The following is a 23,500-nucleotide window of genomic DNA, read 5'->3' as shown; positions in this document are numbered from 1 at the left end:
AGCCACCCAGAAATATTAAAGGCATACTGTGGCTACAGTGGTGTAAACAGTGTGTCTACATCATAAAAAACTAATTTATACTAGTATGTGTATTAACAAATTTTCTGTCTGCTTATCCAGATGTTCCTCGCACAGCCACCTCTGTCACCATCGCTGACCTCCTGCCAGGACGTCGATACAACGTCAATGTCTACGAGCTCCCAAATCAGGGACAACCAAACCTCATTTTATCTACCACCCAGACTACAGGTGGGAGAGTCCCACTCCTCCTTGTTATCATGACAATGAGCTCAGGATTATTCAAATTTTGTACATTTTAACACAAAACACAATGTTAATGACTTCCATCCTTTCCTCAGCTCCTGACTACCCTGCCCAGCATGCAGTCGATGAAGTGGGAGAGACATCCATCCGAATCAGCTGGTCCAGGCCTCAGGCTCCTATTACTGGTAAAGAACCTGTCTCTGTATGTGTGGTTATATGTGATTTAAATTAGTATTTTTACATAGAGATCCGTTTTACTCTGGCTGTGTGTAAATGTATGTTTGTGCCTGCCAGGTTACCGTGTGGTGTACACGCCGTCAGTGGAAGGCAGCAGCACTGAGCTGACCCTGCCACAGTCAGAGACCTCAGTGAACTTGGGTGACCTTCGCCCTGGTCTACTTTACAACATCAGCATCTACGCTGTGAACGAGGACCAGGAGAGTGAGCCTGTTTTTGTACAGGTCAACACCGCCGGATCTCCTCTACCAGGTACACATTCCTAAACAAATACTGTATCTTTCCGGTAATAAAAAAGCTGAAATAAAAAACCTTTATAAATGGTGTAATTTAGTGCTTCAAATCTTAAGCCAATGACAGTTTTTTGTTTTATTAAGACTGTAATAACAGTGTGTTATTCTATATTTTAGATGGTAAATTATTCTTTTTAGATCATTCTTTGTCCTTTGGCTGTCAGTGAAAGCTGAGCAGATAAAGTTTATACTCACAGCTAAAGATTCCTTATATGGCCAGGGAGCTTTAGGAGGGGCATTCCAGTGTTTGGGAAAGACTGAACTTGTCAAAACATTGCTTTGTCAAAATAGGCTTTTACAGCTAAAGCTATAACACTGTAATATCTTTTCAGAGGCTTCTTATCTTCATCTTAGTCTATCGAGGCCCCTGAACGAACTCTCTTTAATTCATGGTGGGCTCAGAAACAGACACCTGTTCAGACGCAGTTAAAACAAAGCAAGCATGCGTACAGCCCACACCCAGACAGAGGCACACACACTTCATAAATCCTCATATATCTTAAATTGGATTTCCATTTTTGACTCTTTCCTTTCTGTGCCGGGTACTGAAAAATGAACTATTTTATTATGCTCAAAAAGAAAACCAGATGCTGTAGAGAATTGTTCTTTCTACCCATGTCTGGTTTGGTATTTCTCTCATATTTTCTGCTTTGTCTGAGCCATTATTGTTGAAATCTGTAAATATCTCAGCCTCAAAGTTGTTTAAGAGGTGGTGTTAAGCTTTTTGGCTTTTTCCCGTGTCGGACTAGCTGCTTGGATAGCCCTCAAAAACACCGGTGGAAAAACACTGAGCTGCAGCACACCTCTCCTCTCCCTTCCAAACACTAGCTACCCCCCAGGCAGTCAATGGACATAAAGTTGTTACTGTGATGTAGAGACAGAGCTTGGTTAAAACTTTATGGATGAAAGATACATTTGTTACAGATTAATAACTCTCCACTCTGCAACATGTACAGCTGAAATTAAGCCGTGTTTAGCGGCTTCTCATTGACCCGCCCTTCTCTGCTTCTGATTGGCTAGTAGTCTACTACTAGGAACTGCGCATGTGCAACTCCCAACAAAGATCATTCAGAGACAAGATCTATCACTCCATAGCTGTAATGAAGCGTTCGACACACAGGGTGAAGAGAGGAGCTGCAGCAATGTGCAATGAAAATTAAACCATGTATACCTGTTATGGTACAACCCCTAAATAGGATTTTGAACCTGAAAATTAGCATAATTATAATAAAGCACCTCTATAAAGCCTGATTTTTTAAACTTATAGATTTTTGAAAAGCTGATTAAATAAAGCCACACACATTTTTAGTTATACTGTTCTCAGTATTTTTAAGTTAGCCTTGTAAATAACTAACTAAGTTAAAGGTGTCCTGTGGAGTTTTTTTTAAATAGTTATGGTTACATGCAGTGTTTCTGAACAAAACAAATTGTGGGTATCCTTGAGGCCTAACAAACATGTTAAATGCAAAAAAAATGGGGACCCTTGTAAGTCTGATTGTGACTATACCTTTTGTCAATCAATCTACCACTTCCTGTCCACAGAGGAGGTCCTGGCGCCTACAGACCTGCAATTCAACGAGGTGTCAGATGTGAAGATCACCATCACCTGGATCGGTCCACCTAGTGAGGTGACCGGTTACAGGGTGACCTTCTCCCCTGTTGGTCCTCACGGCACTGAGACAAGGCCGATGCAGCTGTCCATCTCACCCAACGCATATGCTGAAATCAACCACTTGGAGCCGGGCACACTCTACCGCTTCTACATCTATGCCATCAATAGTGGAGTGGAGAGCAAGCCGCTTGTGGGAGAAAAGTCTACCAGTAAGTATCACCATGGTGAAAGGAGCCCGAATGACACAGAAAAACAAAATACAAAATACAAAACATGAGTGATTTTCTGCCTTACATGTGTTTTATTTTCCAACCCCTCCAGAACCTGATTCACCCACCAATGTGCATTTCACTGACATTGGCCCAGACAGTGCACTTGTTATCTGGGAGTCTCCCCGCGCCATTGTCAGTGGCTACCGTCTCTTCCTGAGTATCGAGGGCTCCAACCCCATCGAGAAGAGGATCCCGGGCAGGGTCACTCAGTACCCTTTGAGGAATTTACGTCCAGACACCCAGTACACTGCCACCCTGCATTCTGAGCTGGACAGTGAGCTCAGCGAGGGCGTCACTACATATTTTACCACCGGTCAGTACTAAAAGAAACAGAACATCACCAGAGAGAATAGTAAGTTGTTGCAATGAATTTAATTTGATTTTCCACACTCCATCCTCCTCCCAGCTCCCCAGAGGGGAATTGCACCTGCTTTCAGCACTGAGGTCACTGATACCTCTATCATTATCACCTGGATACCTGTCCGCAGATTCAGCTACAAGGTAAACACCTGCATCATACTATGAAATAACTACACGTAGCCTAGTTTAAAAAGTGTTACTCATAATGGCAAACCCTCAGATAATTATCCCCCAACTCTGTACTTCCCGTCAGCTCTATGAAGCTTCATAGCGTCTTTTAGCTCATTGTTTTGGTTTTATGGCCCGCAACTTTACTGTTTTGACTCATACTCATCACTCAGCTCTGGTAAACGCACTGTACACCTCCTGCCCAGCACCAAACTGCAGACAGTGTTTGCAACTAGGTGGTGAACATAGTGGAGCTTTTAGCAGCTAAAGACACAGACATTTCACTCAGTTGGTGGAGAGCAAAACACAGAATAAAGGAGAGTAAAAATTGTACTTAAATTTGTTCGGTGACCTTAAATGAATGACAATGTTGCTCTGTGTCTGCTAGATGTGTAAATAGGCAACAGTTTCATTAACATGATCGCCATATCAACTTTGTAAGGTAACGATATGTCAGTGTTGTGTTTGCAGCTGGTTGTGCTGCCCCCAGGTGGCCAAAAAAAATCAATTCATGCAGAGTTAATGTATTTGCTGTATGTTTTAAATGTATTTTCTAGGTTTCTAAACTCTGCTTGTCTGCCTCTTTATCCCCAGCTGTCTGTGCTTCCCAGCCAGGAAGGCGAGTCTCCCAGAGAAGAGACCTCTGACTCTGGACGCATTTATATTCCTGGTCTGATTCCAGGAACTCAGTACACCTACAGTGTTCAGCCTATCTTCAACGGACGCAACAGTGGAAACCCAATCACCCGCAACGTTGTCACTTGTGCGTGTCTAATTCTATTTATTGCAATGCAGCAGCCAAAGAAGTTGTATAACTAATCACCTGATTGATTTAATACTGCTATGAGCTCACAAAGCATTGTTGAATCCATTTGGCATGAATTTGTGTAAGAAGTTACTGCTGCATCGAATCAAGTTTCTCATGCTTGTGTCATGATCTTTTTTCCTCTCTTTGCAGCCCTGTCTCCTCCCACCAACCTCAGAGTGGAGTCCAGCCCCGACACAGGACGTCTAACTGTGCACTGGGTAGCCTCCAAAACACCAGGTAAATATTGACTGTGCTCCCCACGCTCTGCCAGCCCATTGGATCACGCCAAGTCTAGGCCATGGCCTTCAAATGGTATTTTCTGTTCTCAGTGACTCATACATTGCAAACACCTCTCGACATGATGTTTTATCTCCTGCATATTTGTTATGTTCCCCTACCCTCTGCAGGCATCACAGGTTACAGAGTGACAAGCAACCCAACTAACGGCCAGCGAGGAATCACCCTGGAAGAGATTGTCCGAGCTGATCAAACCTCATGGTTGATAGAGAGCCTGAGTCCTGGGGTCGAGTACAACATCAGTGTCTACACTACCAAGGATCATTTGGAAAGTGTACCTGTGTCCACTATTGTCACACCAGGTAGGAGCCACCAGGAAAGCATTCACACTTGCTGTTAATGGACATCAAACACACAAGTGTGTCCACAGAAACGTGAGTGTGTGTATAAAAGAGAGAGAGATGATAGTAGGAAAGAGATAAAGAGATGAATTTGCCATTAAAGGCTGGGTCTAAGTCAAATTGGAGCGAACTCCAATATTTCCCCTTCTGTCATTGTGGTAATATTTTCACTATTCCCACCCTTACAATGTATTCCTCTTCATGCTGCAACTATTTCCATAACAATACATAATTTTTCTTTCAAAAGAAAAAAACCTGGGAAATCTCAAAAATGGATTTTCTTAAAGCTGCGTTAATAGAAAGTCCACTTCCGGCCCATTGGACCTTATTTTGGAAAAGATAAGTACAGTAGTCAATGGAGAGAGGCAACTAATGTTTTATCTAGTCTGAATTATGCCCATTAGCTTCAGTCATTGCGAGAAACAGTTCTGACATCATACATGTGACTTTTGGGTTGAGTCTTATAATTGTTCTACAACAAACTGCGGCTTTCTTGACTTTCAAAAATTTCTTTCAAATTGACAAACATCACATCATATGTGTAATTCAGGGCACAATTCAAACTAGATCAAAAAAAATTGACAACCATACATATTTTTTCCAAAATAAGGTTCCATGGTGGTCCACTGGAAGGCGACTTTTTAGGCTCTCTAAAGATTTTTGGCCACTAGCGGGCAGAATACAATGACCTGACAGACACACAGCCCTGATATTATCACCTTTTAAAGTTGCTATGGCTAATGGTTTAGCAGAAATAATGTCAACTTGCCCATTCAGCAGACACAGAGCAACATTATCACTCCATTGAATGGCTACCTAGTGATTTAAGTTCAACACTCACTATCCTTTTACCTCTGTTTGGTCTCCACCATATCCACCAAAAACATCTTGGTGGGCTGCTGGGCTGATAGGGTAGAGCTGGTTTATCACTGCTTGTTTGCCACTAACAGCTGTCTACTACTGCTGGAATCGACATCAATGAGAGCAGTGATATCCAACCCAAATGTAAATGAGCTTTAAAACCAAAACAGTGAGCTAACAGTGAGCTAAAATAGGCCACTGGGAAGGGCATGGTTTTTGATCTGAGAGAATTAATGAAGGCACATTAACAGCCTTTTTATTACTCAAGGATCTCAAAAAATATAGTAAATTTCATAAATCTATTCTGTCATTTATATTTTCTTTATTCCACTGTAAATCTACTTTTATTAAGTTAACCTCTTTGTTTTGCCTGTGTTAGCTATAACTTTTAACCCTCTCTCCTCCAGCCATTCCTGCTCCCACCAACCTTCAGTTTGGAGGAGTGGGTCCTGACCACATTAGGGTGACATGGACAGTCCCCCATGTTGCCACAGCAAGCGACATCTCCCGGTTTGTCATCCGTTACCACCCTGTAGCCACAGACGACGATGTCAAGGAAGTTAATGTTGGCGGAGCAACCAACACTTTCCTGCTGCAGAGTAAGACAACATACAGATAGTGTGTGTTTAATAGTGTCTGACAGACTGCTGGTGTTCAAGTCCAAAATGGGCTGTTTTTCTTTGCAGTGCTCCATGTCAAGTCATTCTAACTGTATACTTACCTCTCCATTTCCATATAGACCTGCTGCCCAACACTGAGTACCGTATCAGTATTGTGTGTGTGTACGGTGAACAAGAAAGTCAGCCTGTCACAGGGACTCAGAGTACAAGTGAGTATGACAGTGGTTTCCAAAGCGGGTCCCTTAAGGAGGGGCCAACAGTGCTGGAAGATTTGACATTTATTACCATTACCACATTTTTAATGATGTTTCCATCACATAAAAACAGGCAAACAAAAAAAGTATTTATGTATTAAAAACTTAAATATGCAATTATACTGCAGCTAATCTTGGTGACATGTCTGTTCTGTTTTTGAACAGAACAAAATTAGCATACTTCATTTTTGTGTCTTGTATTAATCTTCAAATGTGTAGCAACATGGCCTAAAACTGCTGACTGTTTTCAAATTCCTGAGTTACTTAAAAGTACTTACTTACTTAGTACGTACTTACTTAAATTATGTAGTATTGACTAATATTTGTCCATTAAAAAAAGTCTTATAATGTCAGTTTTTAGGTAAGGTTGTATATGCATGTTTTGTAGGTGGGCTTGGGGGGCTCTCATGAAAAAAAGTCCAAGTCAACCCACAAATTGTTAAAATGGATAATTTGTGTTGTAAATTTTGTAATTACCGTTATGATTACCTTTCCCTCCAGCTCTGGACTCCCCCACTGGCTTGGACTTCTCTGACATTAGCACCAACTCCTTCACCATTCACTGGCTGGCTCCAACTTCTGCTATCACCGGCTACCGCATCCGTTATCAGAAGACCAGTGGCGGGCGGGCAAAGGACGAGAGGCTGCCCCCAACCAGGAACCACTTCACTTTGACTGGACTGACACCAGAGACAGAGTATCTGATATATGTGTATGCTGTCAACAACAATCAGGAGAGTCAGCCTCTGACTGGCACTCAGGCCACCAGTGAGTTTCTATACTGGTTTCTACTATAACCTCTTCTTTCATTCTCTTAGTGACATTCCCCATTTATAAGATATTTTATAATAATGCACATCCTTCTTCTTCTCTGCTTTCCTCTTCTAATCCTCTCCAGTCTCTGACGCTCCTACTGACCTGGAGGTAACATCGTCCACCCCCACCAGCATCACCATTCGCTGGGACGCCCCCTCTGTCACAGTGAAGAACTACAGGATCACCTATGGAGGAACAAGTCCGTACACGTGTTTTAATTCATAGATTCCCTCTAAACCTCAACCATCTTCTGAGTTTAACACTCTGCCTTTCTTCACTGTCTTTGTAGGTGGCGAGACTCCTCAAGAGTTCACACTCCCAGGCACTCAGACCACCACCACCATCACTGGTCTGAAGCCTGGTACTGACTACACCATCACAGTCTATGCTGTTACCGGAAGAGGGGACAGCCCAGCCTCCAACACCCCGGTCTACATCACGCACAAGACTGGTATAGAAATGTGAAAAAAATAGTTCTGATTGTTGAGAGGTTAAACTAAGTCTAAAGCTTGGTATATGTCTTGTCTCTCCTTTAGATACCGAGCCCCCAACTGACTTAAAATTGACTGATGTGAGTGACAATGCTATCACAGTACGCTGGTCTCCTGCTCAGGGACCAATCAGAGGCTACAGAGTAACCAGTGTCCCCAAGAATGGCCTGGGACCCTCCTACTCTGAGGTGTTGGCCCCTGGTAAGACCAGAACCAGGCTGTCATTCTATTTTAGATATATAATTTCATATTCAGTATCCTCTTCACATTGGCTCCTTTTCTGCTCCTTCGTTACAGATCAGACAGAGATGACGTTCACAGGTCTGATGCCAACTGTTGAGTATGTCGTGAGTGTCTATGCTCTGAGCAGTGATGGACAACCCTCTTCCCCTGTGGTGGAGAATGCTATCACTGGTTAGTTTGACTCAATTAAATGAAAACTGATCCAAGAAAGACTTCATTTAGGGATTGTTTCAGTATTAGTGATGCTAGTTACTCAGCATTATTCAGTGCATTTACATAGTACCTATTAATTTAAATTCAATTCAAAGTGCTTTACTGCATTAACATTCTTATCTGACCATGTTTAGAGTCCTGCCTGTCCTTGCTTCTATTGCTCTCAGATTAACTCACAACAAATGAAACAAAATAAATCAGAAGCGTCACTTTAAGATATATATGTTCTTTCATTAAAGATAACTAATCAGCGCTGATGAAAACTACCAATCTTCCTCCTTTCCTGCAGCTATGGACCGTCCCAAGGACCTGACCTTCTCTGACATCGAATCCACCTCCATGCGTATCACTTGGGACAGTCCAGAGGGCACGGTGACATCATACCGCGTCCTGTACTCCAGCTCAGAGGAGGGTGAGAGAGAGCTGCATGCAGCACCCAGAGGTGACCGGGACAGTGTGGTGCTGAGAGGCCTTCGCCCTGGGACAGAGTACACTGTTAAAGTCATCGCCCTCCATGACCGCACACCCAGCACACCGTTGGTGGGAACCCAGGCCACAGGTAGAAAAACACAAAAAACATCAACACATTCATGACTTATTTGTATGTTCCCTGACTCCAATTCTAAATGTGTTTTTTTGTTGTCTCAGTAATCCCTTCTCCAACCGGCCTGGAAATCTCAGAGATCGGTCCCTCCTCCTTCACTGTGTCATGGCAAGCCCCCAGTGCACGCCTGACAGGCTATCGTGTGATCGTCAGCCCCAAGAACATCAACAGCCCCAGCAAAGAGATGAACGTTGCTCCACACACCACACGTGTCGTTGTACCAGGGCTCATGGTAAACAGAGTTCTTGTATCAGTATTTACATTGATTCACAGTCAGTCAGTGAGTAAATATCAACTGTATGTCTGTGTGTCGTAGGTGGCAACCACATACCAGGTACACGTCTACGCTCTGAAGAACTCTGTCAGCAGCAGACCGCTTGTGGGAGAGACGACCACACTGGAAGGTAACTAGCTGTACCATAAATGGGCACATTTCCAGTCAACACCAATTATTATCCACTGCTCTGTTTTATGTTTTTTTCCCCTCCTCGATGCAGATGTAAGTCCTCCTCGCCGTGTTCGTATCTCTGATGTGAAGGATACTTCTTTCACACTGACCTGGCGCTCCAAGATGGAAACCATCACTGGTTTCCTTATTGAAGCCACACCCATCAGTGGCTCACGCCCCACTTTCAGCAGGACCATCCCACGAGAAACAAGCACTTACACTCTCACAGGTATGCCACACCTTCCTGCTAAATAGACCTTTAAGAAGTTGGAAATGGTTTATAGATGTAAGTTTCATTGAAGTATGATTTTTGTGTTTCAATTTTGCTTCTGCATTTTGTTTTTCTAAGGTCTGCAGCCAGGCACCACATACTCTGTTAGTCTGTATACTCTGAATGGCAACACAAGGAGCGCTCCGTTTACTCTCATGATTAAAACAGGTACAATGCAAATCTGTGTCTAATCTCTCTGTTTCATTGCAAATGCATTTCAGGATTCATAATGTGAACTTAAATTAAGATCAGATTTTTCCATATCCAGAAATGCTGATTTGAATGTGGTTGCTGATGTTTTATCCTTACATGCAGTACATAATGCAGTGTGAATACAAGCAATATCAATAAACAACAAGAAAGAAATGGCACAAATAAGGCACACAATGTTTTAGATAAATACAGCAACAGCAGAAGCACCCATTTTATATATGAACAACAATATGGACAAAATGTAGAACAAAGTGCCATGGTCACAAAGGGAAACTGTTTACAGGTCTTGGGGTGTACTACTACATATATGTTCTGCATATGGCTCCAGAAGGAATTGCGTAAAGTCTGATAATTACCTCAAACAATATCTCTGGGTCTAAAGACTACAAGTTTGAAAATGAGAAATATCTAGGGGTATGGAGTTAGAAAAAAGTGAGCTTATCACACCTCTGTAGCGCACTCCTCATATCTGATTGAGACTGGCGGCTTGAGGCTAGCTAACACATCTCTCTTGCTGAACTGTCAGCTGTCTAGTTGCATTATGGGTAATTTAGGCACCAGGTTTTTACGGCATTAAGTTTTACAATGTTATAGCAGAGCAAAGCTAAATCAGTGATTTTAAGTTGGATCTTAAAAAACAAATTGAAACGACAAATGTATCTGTAGCCTTTGACACAAATGGAAAACCCTACAGTGCACGCTGAGACGCAACAAGCAATCAAATGATCTAACATGATATTTTTCTTCACAGAGGAACCAGTGGTCCAGGCTCCCACGCACCTCCAGTTCACATCTTTGACCCCGACCTCCATCACCTTCACCTGGCAGCCACCTGCCACACAGATCACAGGATACTACATTACCTACGAGGAGTCAGGAAGAGGACCACTAGAGCTCATTCCACGACCCCACCCCGGCCAAACCTACGCCACCATCTCAGGTATGCGTTTTTCAACCTGTAATTTTCACTACAAACGATAATGCCACTGAAGATATCGTATGGGGCATATTTGTCACTAAAAATTGTTTATTTAATTAGGCTTTAGCATATTTCATTTTTCATTTTGATGTACAAACATGATTTAGATTTATGAATAAGTCAGGTGCAACCCACTAATTCCACTATATGATGATTATTCCTCTCCTCAGGCCTGAGACCATCCACTGAGTACATCATCAAGATCGTTGCCATCCAGAACTCACAGAGGAGCGCACCTCTGGTGGGCAAAATCAGGACTCGTGAGTATTTTGAGACTTCTGATGTGTACAGTGACAAATGTGATGGTAAAGATGAAGCATTCAAATGAGTTACGGGCAAACACCCTGTAAAATGTCAGGGTTTGAATGGCAGCTTTAATCTGCTCAGCTGAACCGTTTTGCTGTAATAGCTCAGAGGCCTTGAGAAAAACTGTGCAGTCAATCAACATGAGCCTCCTAAAACAATAATACCCCTTTTTATTTTGAATGTCTCCAGAAATGCCATTCAAAATATCTCTTGTGGGTTTGTAATACTGCATCAAGACACACTTTGCAATGAAGTAGTACCCCAGCAATGCTGCTTATACGTCGCCTCCTGTTGGCTGAGATGTGTTACTGCAGCACTGCTTTACCTCCCCCCTTTGTCTAACCTGCTTGCTTTCCTAACCCTGTCTCTCCGCCCAGAACCAGGCTCCTTGCTTCCCCTGCCTCTGCCCAACCGCCCTGGAGGTGTTGATGACAGGCTGGATGTGCCTGAAACTGATTTGGACAACAGAGTTCAGGTAGTGGGCAATAGTGGCGACGATGGGCTTGGTGGTCAGAGTCAGCATGTGGAGTACAACAACGGTGGCGACCCACAGTATCGTGAGCCCCTGGTCTTTGTGCCCCTTCCTGATGCAGAGGGCCGCAGATTGCCCATTGTGAAGCTGAACGTGCCCATCGGCTCCACGTTCGGTAACGAAACAGGAATACCACAGGAGGCCCAAACTCGGACCTCCATCTCCTGGAAGCCTTACAAGCAGAGTAACGCCTACCTGGTGTCCTGCCATCCTCTCACGCATGTAGATGAGCAGATGTTCCAGGTAAAAGACAAGGGCTATGGCTTCTAGCCCAGCTCATCGTGCTGTCTGAACGTTATTTATTAGTCATATTTGATGAAATCTGTTGTTTCATGTGGACAAAACCATGCCTCGCTCTCTACCTGTCAGGTGCGCCTGCCAGGCACAGCTACCACTGCCACCCTGATAGGACTTACCCCTGAAGCAAACTATAATGTGATTGTGGAGGCTCTGATGGGTATGCTCAAACACAAGGTTCTGGAGCAGGTCATCACTGCTGGAAACACAAGTAAGCATCCGACAGCAATGGTTGTGTCTAAACTAGGCTGAACTACGTTGAAATTCAGTGTAACAGTCCTGTTTATCTGGTGACTCTGAGTGTCGCATACCAGACCTTATAGTTCAGTAGATACATCAATTCTCATATAGTGGACAAGGCCTTTATTTACCTCTGTGGCCTTTTGATAGTAGAGGCAGGCTTTTTTAACTAATTTTCCCTGGTTAATGCAAACTCTCAAATTCAAATGTGTAATGGACATGAATTACATTAGTTCAACAACATAGTCGTGTAATATTAACCACTCTGTTGCTCTGAGTTTCTCATCCCTAACAGAAGTAGTTTTTCTTCACTAAATAACTCCAGTTATACTGGCCATTTCATGCAATGAAACTTCAGCAAAAATGATCCCTTGATGGAAACTTGTTTTTAATTATTTTCGGAAATTTATATTATCCTTAGACATATGAAAAACATTGAATTAGTTCACTCAAAACGGGTTGTGGGGCTCTAGCAACCAATCTTCACGCAGCTTGTGGCTTACACAGATTTTTCCTCACACCTTCTGCAGTCCCAGAGGGAGTGCCGTCCACTAAGGACTCATGTTATGATGCCTTTACTGCAACCTACCATGATGTTGGTGCTGAATGGGAGCGGATGTCTGAGACAGGCTTTAAGCTCTGGTGCAGGTGCCTGGGCCTGGGCAGTGGCCACTTCAGATGTGATTCATCTAGTAAGTTTGTTTGGATTTCTCTGTCCTGGAGCACATAACCATATTTGGGATTTGATTATATTTCACTTGGTTTCTCTGACTAATATTTTATCATCAGAGTGGTGCCATGACAATGGCAACAACTATCGCATTGGCGAAAAGTGGGACCGCCGTGCAGAAAATGGTCACTTGATGAGCTGCACTTGCTTGGGAAATGGAAAAGGAGAGTTCAAGTGTGAACCACGTAAGGCCTCTTAAGACCCCTAAGAAATGTGTGAAAAAAATTAAAATAAAAAAAAGTGCGAAGACATGTGAATTCTGCCGTGAATGTGTGCCCACGCAGATGATTCGGTGTGCTACGATGACGGCAAAACTTACCAGGTGGGAAACCAGTGGCAGAAGGAGTACTTGGGTGCCATCTGCACCTGCACATGCTTTGGCGGACAGCAGGTATGACTCATCGTGATACATACTGACTTATATTGGTCATTCTGTGAGTTAAATTAAGCCTTTTTAAATGAACCCTTGTATGTATCAGGGCTGGCGATGCGAGAACTGCCGCAGACCAGGTGCTGATGTCGATGCCAGTCTGCTGCAGCCTGTTAGATATGGAGACAACTCACTACACAAATTGGTGAGCTGAATCAGTATAAATAATTCAGTATTATAAGAGGGTTTGAGCATTTTCTGGCCCTTGATACCATGTTTGGATTGTCAAGATGACATTCTACATTTTAGCATATATTATTTGATTTTGATGTGTGATCACAGAATTGGCATGTAATCTCACCTCTTCAACTCTTCCACCAGAATATTCATTGCCCCATTGAGTGCCTCCGACCCGACCTGCTGGCAGACGCACATGCTCCTCAAAATCGTCGGGAGTAAAGGATCGGTTGTCTGACATCTGCTTTTCTCCCTCACCGTTCAACTGCTACACTGTCTCACCCTCTAGAAGCCATACTGTCTGTGATTGAACTGAACTAACTTCCATATCACTTTCTGACACATTTAGCTAAAGATGTTTATGCATAAGATGCCCTGCTGCCTGATCAAAGCGACCCTCTTCTAAAAGCCTTTTCACCGCTGACTGTCACATCTCTACATGCTCTATTGGAAAATGCAGACTACTGCCATTACAATTCTCTTGTAACATTTCCCTCCACATACTTGGGTATACCTCAATAGAAGTTATTTAGAACTTGTCAACAGTCACATTTATATACTTGTCAAATTGGCATTTGTTTTCCATTGAAATATTCATAAACATTTCCTAATCAAAGAGCTGAAACGGTCAGAAAGTAAGCACTGTTTTAAAGAATGTTATTGTAGTTAACAATGTTGTTTAACTTGTCCATGAAAATGTGCTTCTCTTTTCTGTAGCCTGTGTGATTGACACATTCTGAATTCTAATGTCTTTTTACTAATTTATCCCTTCAGTCTCAACGTGTGAATGTGTGAACTGGGATGTGAGAATTTGAACTGTTCTATTTTTGTACTTGTCGCCCATGCCAAAGTTTCTACCTTTGACGAAAAGAAGTCCCTTATTTTAATAAAGCTGGAGAGATCCTGAAACCTAACCCCAATGTGACTTTTGTTCTTTTTCCAAATAAGAGGTTTACTGTAAGGACGTGCTCTGGTTTTGCATTCTATATGAAAGTGCTTGCAGAAGACTTAATGGATGGGCTGAGGGGCTCTCCCTGCATTTCTGTCTCTCTGTCTAATGCTTAACATGTTCACCATCTTAGTTCAGCACATATAGCATGCTGACAATTTGCTAAATAGCACTAAACACAAAATACAGCCGATGGTAATTTCATAAACCATGGTAATCCTTCAAACTTTGGATCACCAAAGTTAGTAAGCTTCATCCTCTGGGGAGCATTAATGACGAAAACTTTCCCAGGAATCTATCAAATAGTTGTTAAGATGTTTCAGTCTGTACCAAAATGGTGGACTGACAAATGAGCCACTGCAAGGCTAAAAACAGACAAACACTCATGAACTGTCTGACAGTTTATTTCACAGTGAAATGGGACTGACCTACAATGAACATTAACAGTTACTGTAGCTCGAATGTTAGGATCACAAGTCAGGAATGCAGTTAGTGTGTTACAAAGTGCATCTGTGATCTCTACACTATACTTCAGCATGATGAGGGCAGGAATGTTTTGTGTATCAGCAATGTTAGAAAAAGACTAAATCTGTAATAATGCAAAACCGAGTTGGGTTTAAACACCTGGAAAAGCGTTGGAGGTGCTCAGTGGTGGAAGAGCCGCAGGCCGGTGTGCACCAGAGTGATGCCCTGCTCATTACAGGCATTGATCACAACCTCGTCAGCAGCAGAGCCCGCTGGAGCTGCGATGTACTCAACACCACTCTGCAGACGGACACAGAGGGAAAGAACGTTAGTAAAGATGGTCTGTTAGAAAGCTCGTCAGCACGCCACTGTTTTCAGAGTCAATAGCAGCGATACTTCTGCATACAAAAAGGATTTCAGCAGTTATCCGCAGGTATTTCCCATGCAATGTCTTAAAAGTGCATACAGTATAAACTCCTGTGAATGGTGTGCTTTAGTTACCCGTTTTGCACGATCTATGTTATCTCTGAAGGGGAAGAAGGCGTCAGAGCTGACAGCCACACTCTGCAGGGAGCTGATCCAGTTCTTCTTTTCAGTGTCCGACAGAAGCTCAGGCACCTCTTCATACATTGACTTCCAAACTGCCAAGTCTGGGCCCTGTCACAGAATAGGCAAGCAGGCTATGTGTACTTGATGACCACAATTTTAACTGATTGTTTTAAGTTAAGCAATAAAGTGAAATCTAATGTAGCCATTGCCAAGTTACATCTCTGTTTGGTGCTGTAGCCAACCGGAAATGAATGACCAGCCACCGACATGAAAATTACACTACTTATTTATCCAGTTAATAAAATACTATCTGCTGCTAGCCATCTTAGCGCTAAGCTTACGTTGTGACTATGTGGCACTCTATTTGTGTCTCATTTTGCAACAGAATAGATATTTGTTTGCTCAAATGACATTATTCTTTGTGTGATAATTCCTTTACAAGATACAGTTTGTGCTTGCAAAAAGCATTGCCCACAAAACATAATCCACATAAACCATAATCTGTGACAACAGACTATGATCCACTGATAGCAGATAACAGAATAGCCACTGAATTCTCTCTCCCTTGTTCAGATGCCCTGTGTGATGTGATAATCTATTTCCCAAGACATCATGTGTGCGTTTATGCATATTTAAACGAGCAGGCAACCAGTAATGGAAAATAGCAAATACAGAAGTGTGTGCAGAATGCAAATTCATTGAATGGCTATTCTTCCAAAAACATCAGTGAGAAAAAGACGCATTGCATTTATTTGGTTGGTTATCCTGCAGCTATAACTAAACTACTGCTCATCTTAAAAGTACCTATTGCCCATTGTTCCCACCATACCTCTCCAATGGTGTTGCTGACATACTGGTCAATTGCGTTGGCCATCTCCGCTCGCTTCACACCACTACGAAACTTCATGTTCAGGACACGAGGGTTGTGTCTCAGCCACCAGTTATCAGCTTTGTCACCTGCCAGCCGTGTGCAGTGGATACGTGACTGCTGACCTGCACCGATGCCAATAACCTGCAAAAATACAGACGAGAAAACCTTATTGCTAAATCCAGGTTCCTTTCTTCTCCTCTAACCTGCCTTTTCTTACCTGTCCATCTTTAGCATAGCAGACAGAGTTGGACTGAGTGTACTTGACAGCGATGGTGGCCACAGTGAGGTCACGCACGGCTTCCTCGGAGAGCTTGCAGAAACAATGAAAAGAGTGAACACTTGTCATTTAAATGTATGAAATTATTCTTTTAAATGACAAAGCAGGTTGAGCCCAAAATGTAATATGAAAGTGAAGACTCACCGAGCCCTTGGAAACAATGTTCCTGAAGAATTCCTTATCAATGAGCCCCGTGTTCCTCTTTTGTTTGAGATAGAGACCAAACAACACTCGCACCTCAGTCTCATCAGGCTCGTAGTCTGGATCCATCTGGGACAAAGACACACCTTGTTTCTAATCATCCTTATTTAAATACAAAATTTATCGTTTAAAAAAAAAAAAAAAATCTCTCACCTGAAGGACACAGTAGTTGCCATTCTTCTTTTTGGAGAGTATCTTGAGCGCCTCTTCATCATAACCAGGTGCAATGATACCATCTGACACCTGAGAGCAATCAAATTTAATCATTGTTTAGGGAAACAATGTTGCAGCAAATGAACAAAAACATATTCTTTTTTATGTATTTGTTCTATGACACGTTTTACCTCTCTTGATATAATCTTGGCGGTGGGAACGTCACACACATCTGAGACCGCAATGAAGTCTCCAAAAGATGACATTCTGTCTGAACCTAAGGATGAAGAAGGAGTTAATACAATCCCATGTAAAAATATATCAAATACTCCAGTTTATCTACTAATTAATCCTTTGTTTCGGACCTCTTGCCCTGGCGTAGGCTGAGGCCAGCGGGGTGAGAGCCTTCAGCATGTCGTGCACCATGCACACTTTGGCTTCCTCCTCAGTCAGAGGAACTCCTACTGCAGCTCCTTCAGAAGAAGAAAAGAGTCATTTTCACATTTAATGCACTTAATTCCAAGTTCGCAGCGTGTGCGCGCACATGTCTCTTCTGGTCTTACCAGCAGGGCTGACATGTTTGAAGGAGGCGGCAGCAGCCATGCCGAGGGCACTCTTTAACTCTCTGACCAGCTGCCAGGCGTTCAGAGCATCACACAGGTTGATAAAGCCGGGGGAACCGTTGACCACTGAGAGGCGGCAGCGACAGGAGTAGAAGCAATAATCAAAATGAATGACTTTTAAGGATACGTTTGTAGTTTTCAGCATTTCTACGGAAATCAGCAACATCTTTTAAAAAATACCTCACGTCAAAAGAAGTACCTTCTATCACGTATAGAAATATTCTCTTTCATTAGCTGTTCTCTATTATTGTCCATCATGTCTGTTAAAGACTGGGAACGGCTCTGTAAAAAGATAACAAAATTCACCTACCAGCAAAGTTAACTAATTAACATAATAAATACTATAAAACAATATATGTTTGTTTAGTCTGTATAAACAAAAATGAAAAATTTGCCATTTTACAGGTGGGAATATGCTGGAATATTTCTTTGCCCTGAGACTGCAGATTACTGTGCCAGGCCAAAACACTGTCCGCCGCGTAACGATCTGTGAAATGGTAAATTGTCATTTTTACAATTCGGTCTTTGTACAAATTAAACAAATTGCATATAACATACTAATTAGTTTGCATTAGAAGTGCTGGTAGGAAGATATTACCTTTACAGATCCAGGCTAGCCAGTCTCCCATTTTGAGTCTTTGCTAACCAGCTACTGGCTGTAGCCTTATATTTAACAGACACATGTGAGAGTGGTATCAATATTCTCATTCCTTAAAAGACAAGTCACTAAACAATGCCGACACATCTAGGTCAGCTGAGACAGTTGTGATGGACTGTGGGTCTACCTTTCAGGGGGAGGGCTGGGCGAAGGGTGTAGAGTTGTGCGGGTGCTTGGTGAGGGTTCATGCCATAACGCAGAGGCAGCTGGGAAACACCACGACTGTACTGTCCCCGAAAGTAGTCCGATATGGCCTCATCATACTGTGCAGTGTGTGTGAAGGCCTGAAGAGGAAAAGAACAAAAAAATACACTTGGATGGAAAAAAAGAAATGCATTAACTTCTAATGTGTACCAAAGCCAGAGTTATAAACCTTAATAAGCATTAACATCCTATCACTTGGCAATTAAGAATTTAATACAAGGAGGTGACTATTATATGACAAATACATCTGCATAATTTATGTAGGTATTGTTCTGAAGCAAAGGAACAATCAGTTAAGAAGATGAAAGTTCACAAGTTGGCAAAAATAAAACTATATCCTAACCACATATTTCAGCACTTGTGCTAAAAAGCCTACAGTGGACTTGTTTTGTACGAACTGTTACAGCTACACCTACAGCCACCACCAACATGACAGGCCTAAATTAGTACTGGGAAAAGCTGCAATTTGGTGGCTTTGAAGGAGAATTACCTAAACTGAGCGTTCAACATGTTTATTATATTAACTGATGTTTGCCTCAGAAACCTGCTGGCCTTTTCTTGTGTTGCGTAAGCATCTAGCAGCATGTTTTTGCCACTATCATGAACATCATTGTAAGACGGGTGCCTGCTCGTAGCTTTAAAAAAAAAAGACAAAAAAGAAAAATGGCATGATTCACCTGTTTTTCCAAACCCCAAGTCTTTGCCTACAACTGAAGAGAGACTGGAACAAGTCTGAACAGTGACAGGGTGGGATTAACTGATGTCAGAGGTAGATGTGATTAGAGGGTCAAGGGAGGTTGGATAGTGACACACAGACCTTCCAACATCAGGGAACAGTCTGTCCTTGTCCTTTTTTATGTCTCATCAAACATGTTATTATTACTATACTAACAGGGGCATCAACTGGTTCAAGTGAGAATTTTAAAAATAAAACTAAAGATTGTTTTAAAATCAGACTACAACTGAATTGATTTATAAGACTTTTTTTTTTTTTTTTTTTTTTTTAAATTAAGAGGGATTTTAGAACATTAACTTGTCCACTTTCAGTATGAATCAGAAAAGTCACCCTTAAATATGCTAACCTTGTACAAATTCAGTCCATATACTTGAAAGTTAAAGTGTGGGCGAAAAGGACAAAAGTCATGTTACTTTCAGAGCCAGAGTCCTGCGAGTTTCCAGGGTTGTATCTTTGTCTCCTGAACTTGCCATCTCCTTGGCAACCAGCGAATAGTCAGCAGGATCACACACTATGGTGACCCGAGCATGGTTCTTGGCCGCTGCTCTCAATAGAGTTACGCCACCTGGGGTGAAAGAGAGTTAATGCACGTGTAGATAAGAAGAACAAATAACTTTTTTAATGCGATGTGACACAATAACTTTTGGGTACCCTGCATTACGGCCATTATTGTTTACATTTATTAATCACATTTAGCTTAATTTTCTGAAACTACATGGACACAATCTCATCGGCACGACTCACCGATATCTATCTGCTCTACAGCATCTTCCACTGTAACATTCGGGTTAGAGACGGTCTTCACAAATGGGTAGAGGTTGCACACCACCACTCTTAAAAAGAGCAAAACATACAATAAATGTCAGTCTTCATCAAGATCCTCATGCTTGTGGAGCCTCACACGCTCCAATTTATGCATTTAAATCCATTCACAGTTCATTTCTGAAGGTTGCTTGAAAAATAACATCTCGCTCATTTTTAGGTTTGTTAGGAGGAACTACTCGCCGTCTCTCTCCCAAACTGAAGTCACCTGACTTTTCATGACAATTTTCTTTTTCATCTAATTTGAGCCTTTTGAGTGGAATAAACTACAGGACTCTGTCCGATCAATGTAGCTGCTTGGGCAAGAACGACTGTCACTAATCAATCTTGTAATCATTTTTCACAATTAATCACAATTGTCTAAAATATCTAAAAATAGCAAAAGATGCCCTTCACACGTGACATCCTCCAATTCTTCCTTTGTCCAACAAACAGTCCAAAACACAAAGATATTAATTGAGCTGTATAAAAACAGAAAAGCAGCAAATCCTCAAACTGAAACTAACATTTCTTCTTATTCTTATATAAATGACTATCAGAGCTGTTGATTAACTAATTGATTCATTCACTAATCATTTCAGCAGTTACAGTTGCCTTCAATAATGCAGCATTACAACTGACTTGTGCCCGTTTCTTTGGCTTTTAACAGTAATTTCACTAATTACAGTTTCAACATTTTTTTAATTAATTATTCTTATATTTTGGCTGTTTAAGTAACAATGATCTCCTGAACTGCTTGCTCTCAGTGCAATTCCTTGTATAAATATCAACTGTCCTTCAGTGCGAGCTTAAGAGTGGAGGAAACATAAAGAGATTGATTTGTCTATCAAACGTGTGTGCAATCAATGTCCAATCAGATGTTAAACATCTAACAAGAACAGAACGGTGTTGATTGGACATTGATCGAGTTGAACTCTCCAATGACAATCTAATCACATTCTTCTGGTCCTAAACAAATGAGAGTCACAAGATGAGCAGCAGTTTTCCAATTAACCAGAGACTAAATCAGTACACGTGCTTCCTAATGGCACAACACAAGCCTATATTGTAGCCATATTAGCTTGTGATCTGCCACACATGCTTTGGCTTTACAATAAATATTTCTAATTCAGCTTCCCTCCCTTCTTCTGTATATAAATATCCAGCATGTTATTATATGGCTGATTTTAAAATGTGACTTTGTGTGTTTAAATGTTTTCTATGGTAGTTTGCAGTGCTTCTCTCACCTGACCAGGCTGTAGCCCAACTTCTCCATGTCTGCCGTGTCAGGGGCGGTTTTCCTGGCCAGGATGCCTCCATGGACAGCAGGATGAAGGGTCTTCACTCTGCCTCCCAACATCTCCGGGTGTCCAGTGAGCGCAGACACATCCCTGCCACACAGCAGAGACACTGGCAGGTTAGAAATGTCCGACTGAACACACACACAGTTTAACTTTTAATTGCAAGGACAACTTCAACACTCACCTGACAGCCAGTCCAGCATCACGAAGGGTTTTGGCTGTGCCACCCGAGGCCACCAGGGACAGCCCCACATCCACCAGGCTTTTGGCAAAGTCCAGCAGTCCAGTTTTGTCTGATACACTCAAAAGCGCTGCGAGGACAGACAAATGTTTACGGACACAAAAGAGAAGTAAAGGTGTGTTTTAGCAGAGACGTTTTATTGAAGGACTTTGGTTTTAAGGAGGTAAAGCGGCCCACGTTGGCTAATGTTAGCCAGAGCTAGCATCCTGCATGTCGCAGTACAAAACTTCATAGTGACGAAAGCAAATTAATTAAAATTCTTACCAAGCTCTGATGATGCCATGTTAACAATGTGCAGTCTGTGTGGGTGTCCAGCGGGTTTCTGCTCAATCTTCACTCAGCGTAAATACTTCAGAGGAAGAGTGTGGAGTTTGAGACACATCTACAAGACTTTCATTGCTTCATCATGCGCTTCAAAACTAGAAAGACCCGCCCCGCTGAATTCGGCCCGCCCCTGACACACAAGCGCACCCCAGAGAGCCAAACGGCGCAGAAAATGCGCATTATTATTATTATTATTATTATTGTTGTTGTTATCAACATAGGCCTATAGATATCCAAAATAAATGTTATGGCTCTACATCGGTGTAGTTCTAACCCTAACCTGTTATAATGTAATATCTTTAAGTTAACAATTTAAAAATGTCGATTATCTTTTAATAGAACTATATTACTTGTAGCCTATAATAATAATAATAATAATAATAATAATAATAATAGGCTACTATAGATATCGTAAGTTAAAATTCAATTGTAGCTATCTAAAACTGGAATCTATCTATCTATCTATCTATCTATCTATCTATCTGATATGAGGACAGATTGCTCCTGATTTAAGTCTCACTTTATTCATTCTGAACTAATCACAAAAATCCTAACTGACATTTTTGCAATTTTGAGTCAGATGAAGTGTCTTCTTTTAGTTTACCACAAGAGGGCAGACACGGACCTTGTTGGGAGCCTACACATGCACCATATACAGGTGCTGGTCATATAATTAGAATATCATCAAAAAGTTGATTTATTTCAGTAATTCCATTCAAAAAGTGAAACTTGGATATTATATTCATTCAGTCATTACACACAGACTGATATATTTCATGTTTATTTCATTTAATTGTGATGATTAAAACTGACAACTAATGAAAATCCCCAAATCAGTATCACAGAAAATTAGAATATTGTGAAAAGGTTCAATATTGAAGACACCTGGTGCCACACTCTAATCAGCTAATTAACTCAAAACACCTGCAAAGGCCTTTAAATGGTCTCTCAGTCTAGTTCTGTAGGCTACACAATCATGGGGAAGACTGCTGACTTGACAGCTGTCCAAAAGATGACCATTGACACCTTGCACAAGGAGGGCAAGACACAAAAGGTCATTGCTAAAGAGGCTAGCTGTTCACAGAGCTCTGTGTCTAAGCACATGAACAGCGAGGCGAAGGGAAGGAAAAGATGTGGTAGAAAAAAAGTGTACAAGCAATAGGGATAACCGCACCCTGGAGAGGATTGTGAAACAAAACCCATTCAAAAATGTCGGAGATTCACAAAGAGTGGACTGCAGCTGGAGTCAGCGCTTCAAGAACCACCACGCACAGACGTATGCAAGACATGGGTTTCAGCTGTCGCATTCCTTGTGTCAAGCCACTCTTGAACAAGACACAGCGTCAGAAGCGTCTCGCCTGGGCTAAAGACAAAAAGGACTGGACTGCTGCTGAGTGGTCCAAAGTTATGTTCTCTGATGAAAGTAAATTTTGCATTTCCTTTTGGAAGGTCCCAGAGTCTGGAGGAAGAGAGCACAGAATCCACATTGCTTGAAGTCCAGTGTAAAGTTTCCACAGTCAGTGATGGTTTGGGGTACCATGTCATCTCCTGGTGTTGGTCCACTGTGTTTTCTGAGGTCCAAGGTCAACGCAGCCGTCTACCAGGAAGTTTTGGAGCACTTCATGCTTCCTGCTGCTGACCAACTTTTATGGAGATGCAGATTTCATTTTCCAGCAGGACTTGGCACCTGCACACAGTGCCAAAGCTACCAGTACCTGGTTTAAGGACCATGGTATCCCTGTTCTTAATTGGCCAACAAACTCGCCTGAC

At 42.0% G+C, this 23,500-nt stretch overlaps 2 protein-coding genes and 1 long non-coding RNA gene across 3 annotated transcripts in view; 1 reads left to right on the top strand and 2 right to left on the bottom strand.

The window, feature by feature from the left end:
- The window catches only part of fn1b (fibronectin 1b), a 23,739-nt gene extending 9,448 nt beyond the window's left edge, over positions 1-14,291 (top strand). The window contains exons 19-45 of the mRNA XM_046031942.1: positions 2,337-2,615; positions 2,728-2,991; positions 3,085-3,179; positions 3,801-3,969; positions 4,165-4,251; positions 4,422-4,613; positions 5,921-6,112; positions 6,253-6,342; positions 6,889-7,155; positions 7,286-7,402; positions 7,493-7,654; positions 7,740-7,895; positions 7,992-8,108; positions 8,440-8,709; positions 8,799-8,986; positions 9,071-9,158; positions 9,252-9,431; positions 9,552-9,641; positions 10,438-10,626; positions 10,836-10,925; positions 11,349-11,746; positions 11,873-12,011; positions 12,571-12,732; positions 12,830-12,955; positions 13,055-13,161; positions 13,250-13,345; positions 13,522-14,291. Of these exons, the coding sequence (XP_045887898.1) occupies positions 2,337-2,615; positions 2,728-2,991; positions 3,085-3,179; positions 3,801-3,969; positions 4,165-4,251; positions 4,422-4,613; positions 5,921-6,112; positions 6,253-6,342; positions 6,889-7,155; positions 7,286-7,402; positions 7,493-7,654; positions 7,740-7,895; positions 7,992-8,108; positions 8,440-8,709; positions 8,799-8,986; positions 9,071-9,158; positions 9,252-9,431; positions 9,552-9,641; positions 10,438-10,626; positions 10,836-10,925; positions 11,349-11,746; positions 11,873-12,011; positions 12,571-12,732; positions 12,830-12,955; positions 13,055-13,161; positions 13,250-13,345; positions 13,522-13,599 (4,388 nt within the window). The 3' untranslated portion in view covers positions 13,600-14,291. The remainder of the gene's footprint in view (positions 1-2,336; positions 2,616-2,727; positions 2,992-3,084; positions 3,180-3,800; positions 3,970-4,164; positions 4,252-4,421; positions 4,614-5,920; positions 6,113-6,252; positions 6,343-6,888; positions 7,156-7,285; positions 7,403-7,492; positions 7,655-7,739; positions 7,896-7,991; positions 8,109-8,439; positions 8,710-8,798; positions 8,987-9,070; positions 9,159-9,251; positions 9,432-9,551; positions 9,642-10,437; positions 10,627-10,835; positions 10,926-11,348; positions 11,747-11,872; positions 12,012-12,570; positions 12,733-12,829; positions 12,956-13,054; positions 13,162-13,249; positions 13,346-13,521) is intronic.
- Positions 14,292-14,714: 423 nt separating this feature from the next.
- atic (5-aminoimidazole-4-carboxamide ribonucleotide formyltransferase/IMP cyclohydrolase) lies at positions 14,715-21,832 on the bottom strand. Its single transcript, XM_046033110.1, has 15 exons — positions 21,671-21,832; positions 21,350-21,476; positions 21,112-21,255; positions 19,808-19,896; positions 19,477-19,628; positions 18,251-18,407; positions 17,406-17,531; positions 17,208-17,315; positions 17,034-17,119; positions 16,843-16,932; positions 16,633-16,758; positions 16,429-16,521; positions 16,170-16,352; positions 15,293-15,448; positions 14,715-15,091 (listed from the first exon to the last, which is right to left on the bottom strand). The coding sequence occupies exons 1-15, from the start codon at positions 21,687-21,689 to the stop codon at positions 14,972-14,974; spliced, it is 1,776 nt and encodes a 591-aa protein (XP_045889066.1). The 5' UTR covers positions 21,690-21,832; the 3' UTR covers positions 14,715-14,971.
- Positions 17,545-18,242, bottom strand: LOC123959187. The gene is made up of 3 exons (XR_006822249.1): positions 18,064-18,242; positions 17,869-17,952; positions 17,545-17,747 (listed from the first exon to the last, which is right to left on the bottom strand). It is a non-coding gene; the product is annotated as an uncharacterized LOC123959187 (long non-coding RNA).
- Positions 21,833-23,500: the final 1,668 nt, after the last annotated feature.

Source organism: Micropterus dolomieu, linkage group LG20 (genome assembly GCF_021292245.1).
Source record: "Micropterus dolomieu isolate WLL.071019.BEF.003 ecotype Adirondacks linkage group LG20, ASM2129224v1, whole genome shotgun sequence".
Classification (NCBI taxonomy): domain Eukaryota; kingdom Metazoa; phylum Chordata; class Actinopteri; order Centrarchiformes; family Centrarchidae; genus Micropterus; species Micropterus dolomieu.
Note: the sequence above shows the minus strand (reverse complement) of the source record. Positions and strands in the feature narration are given on the sequence as shown.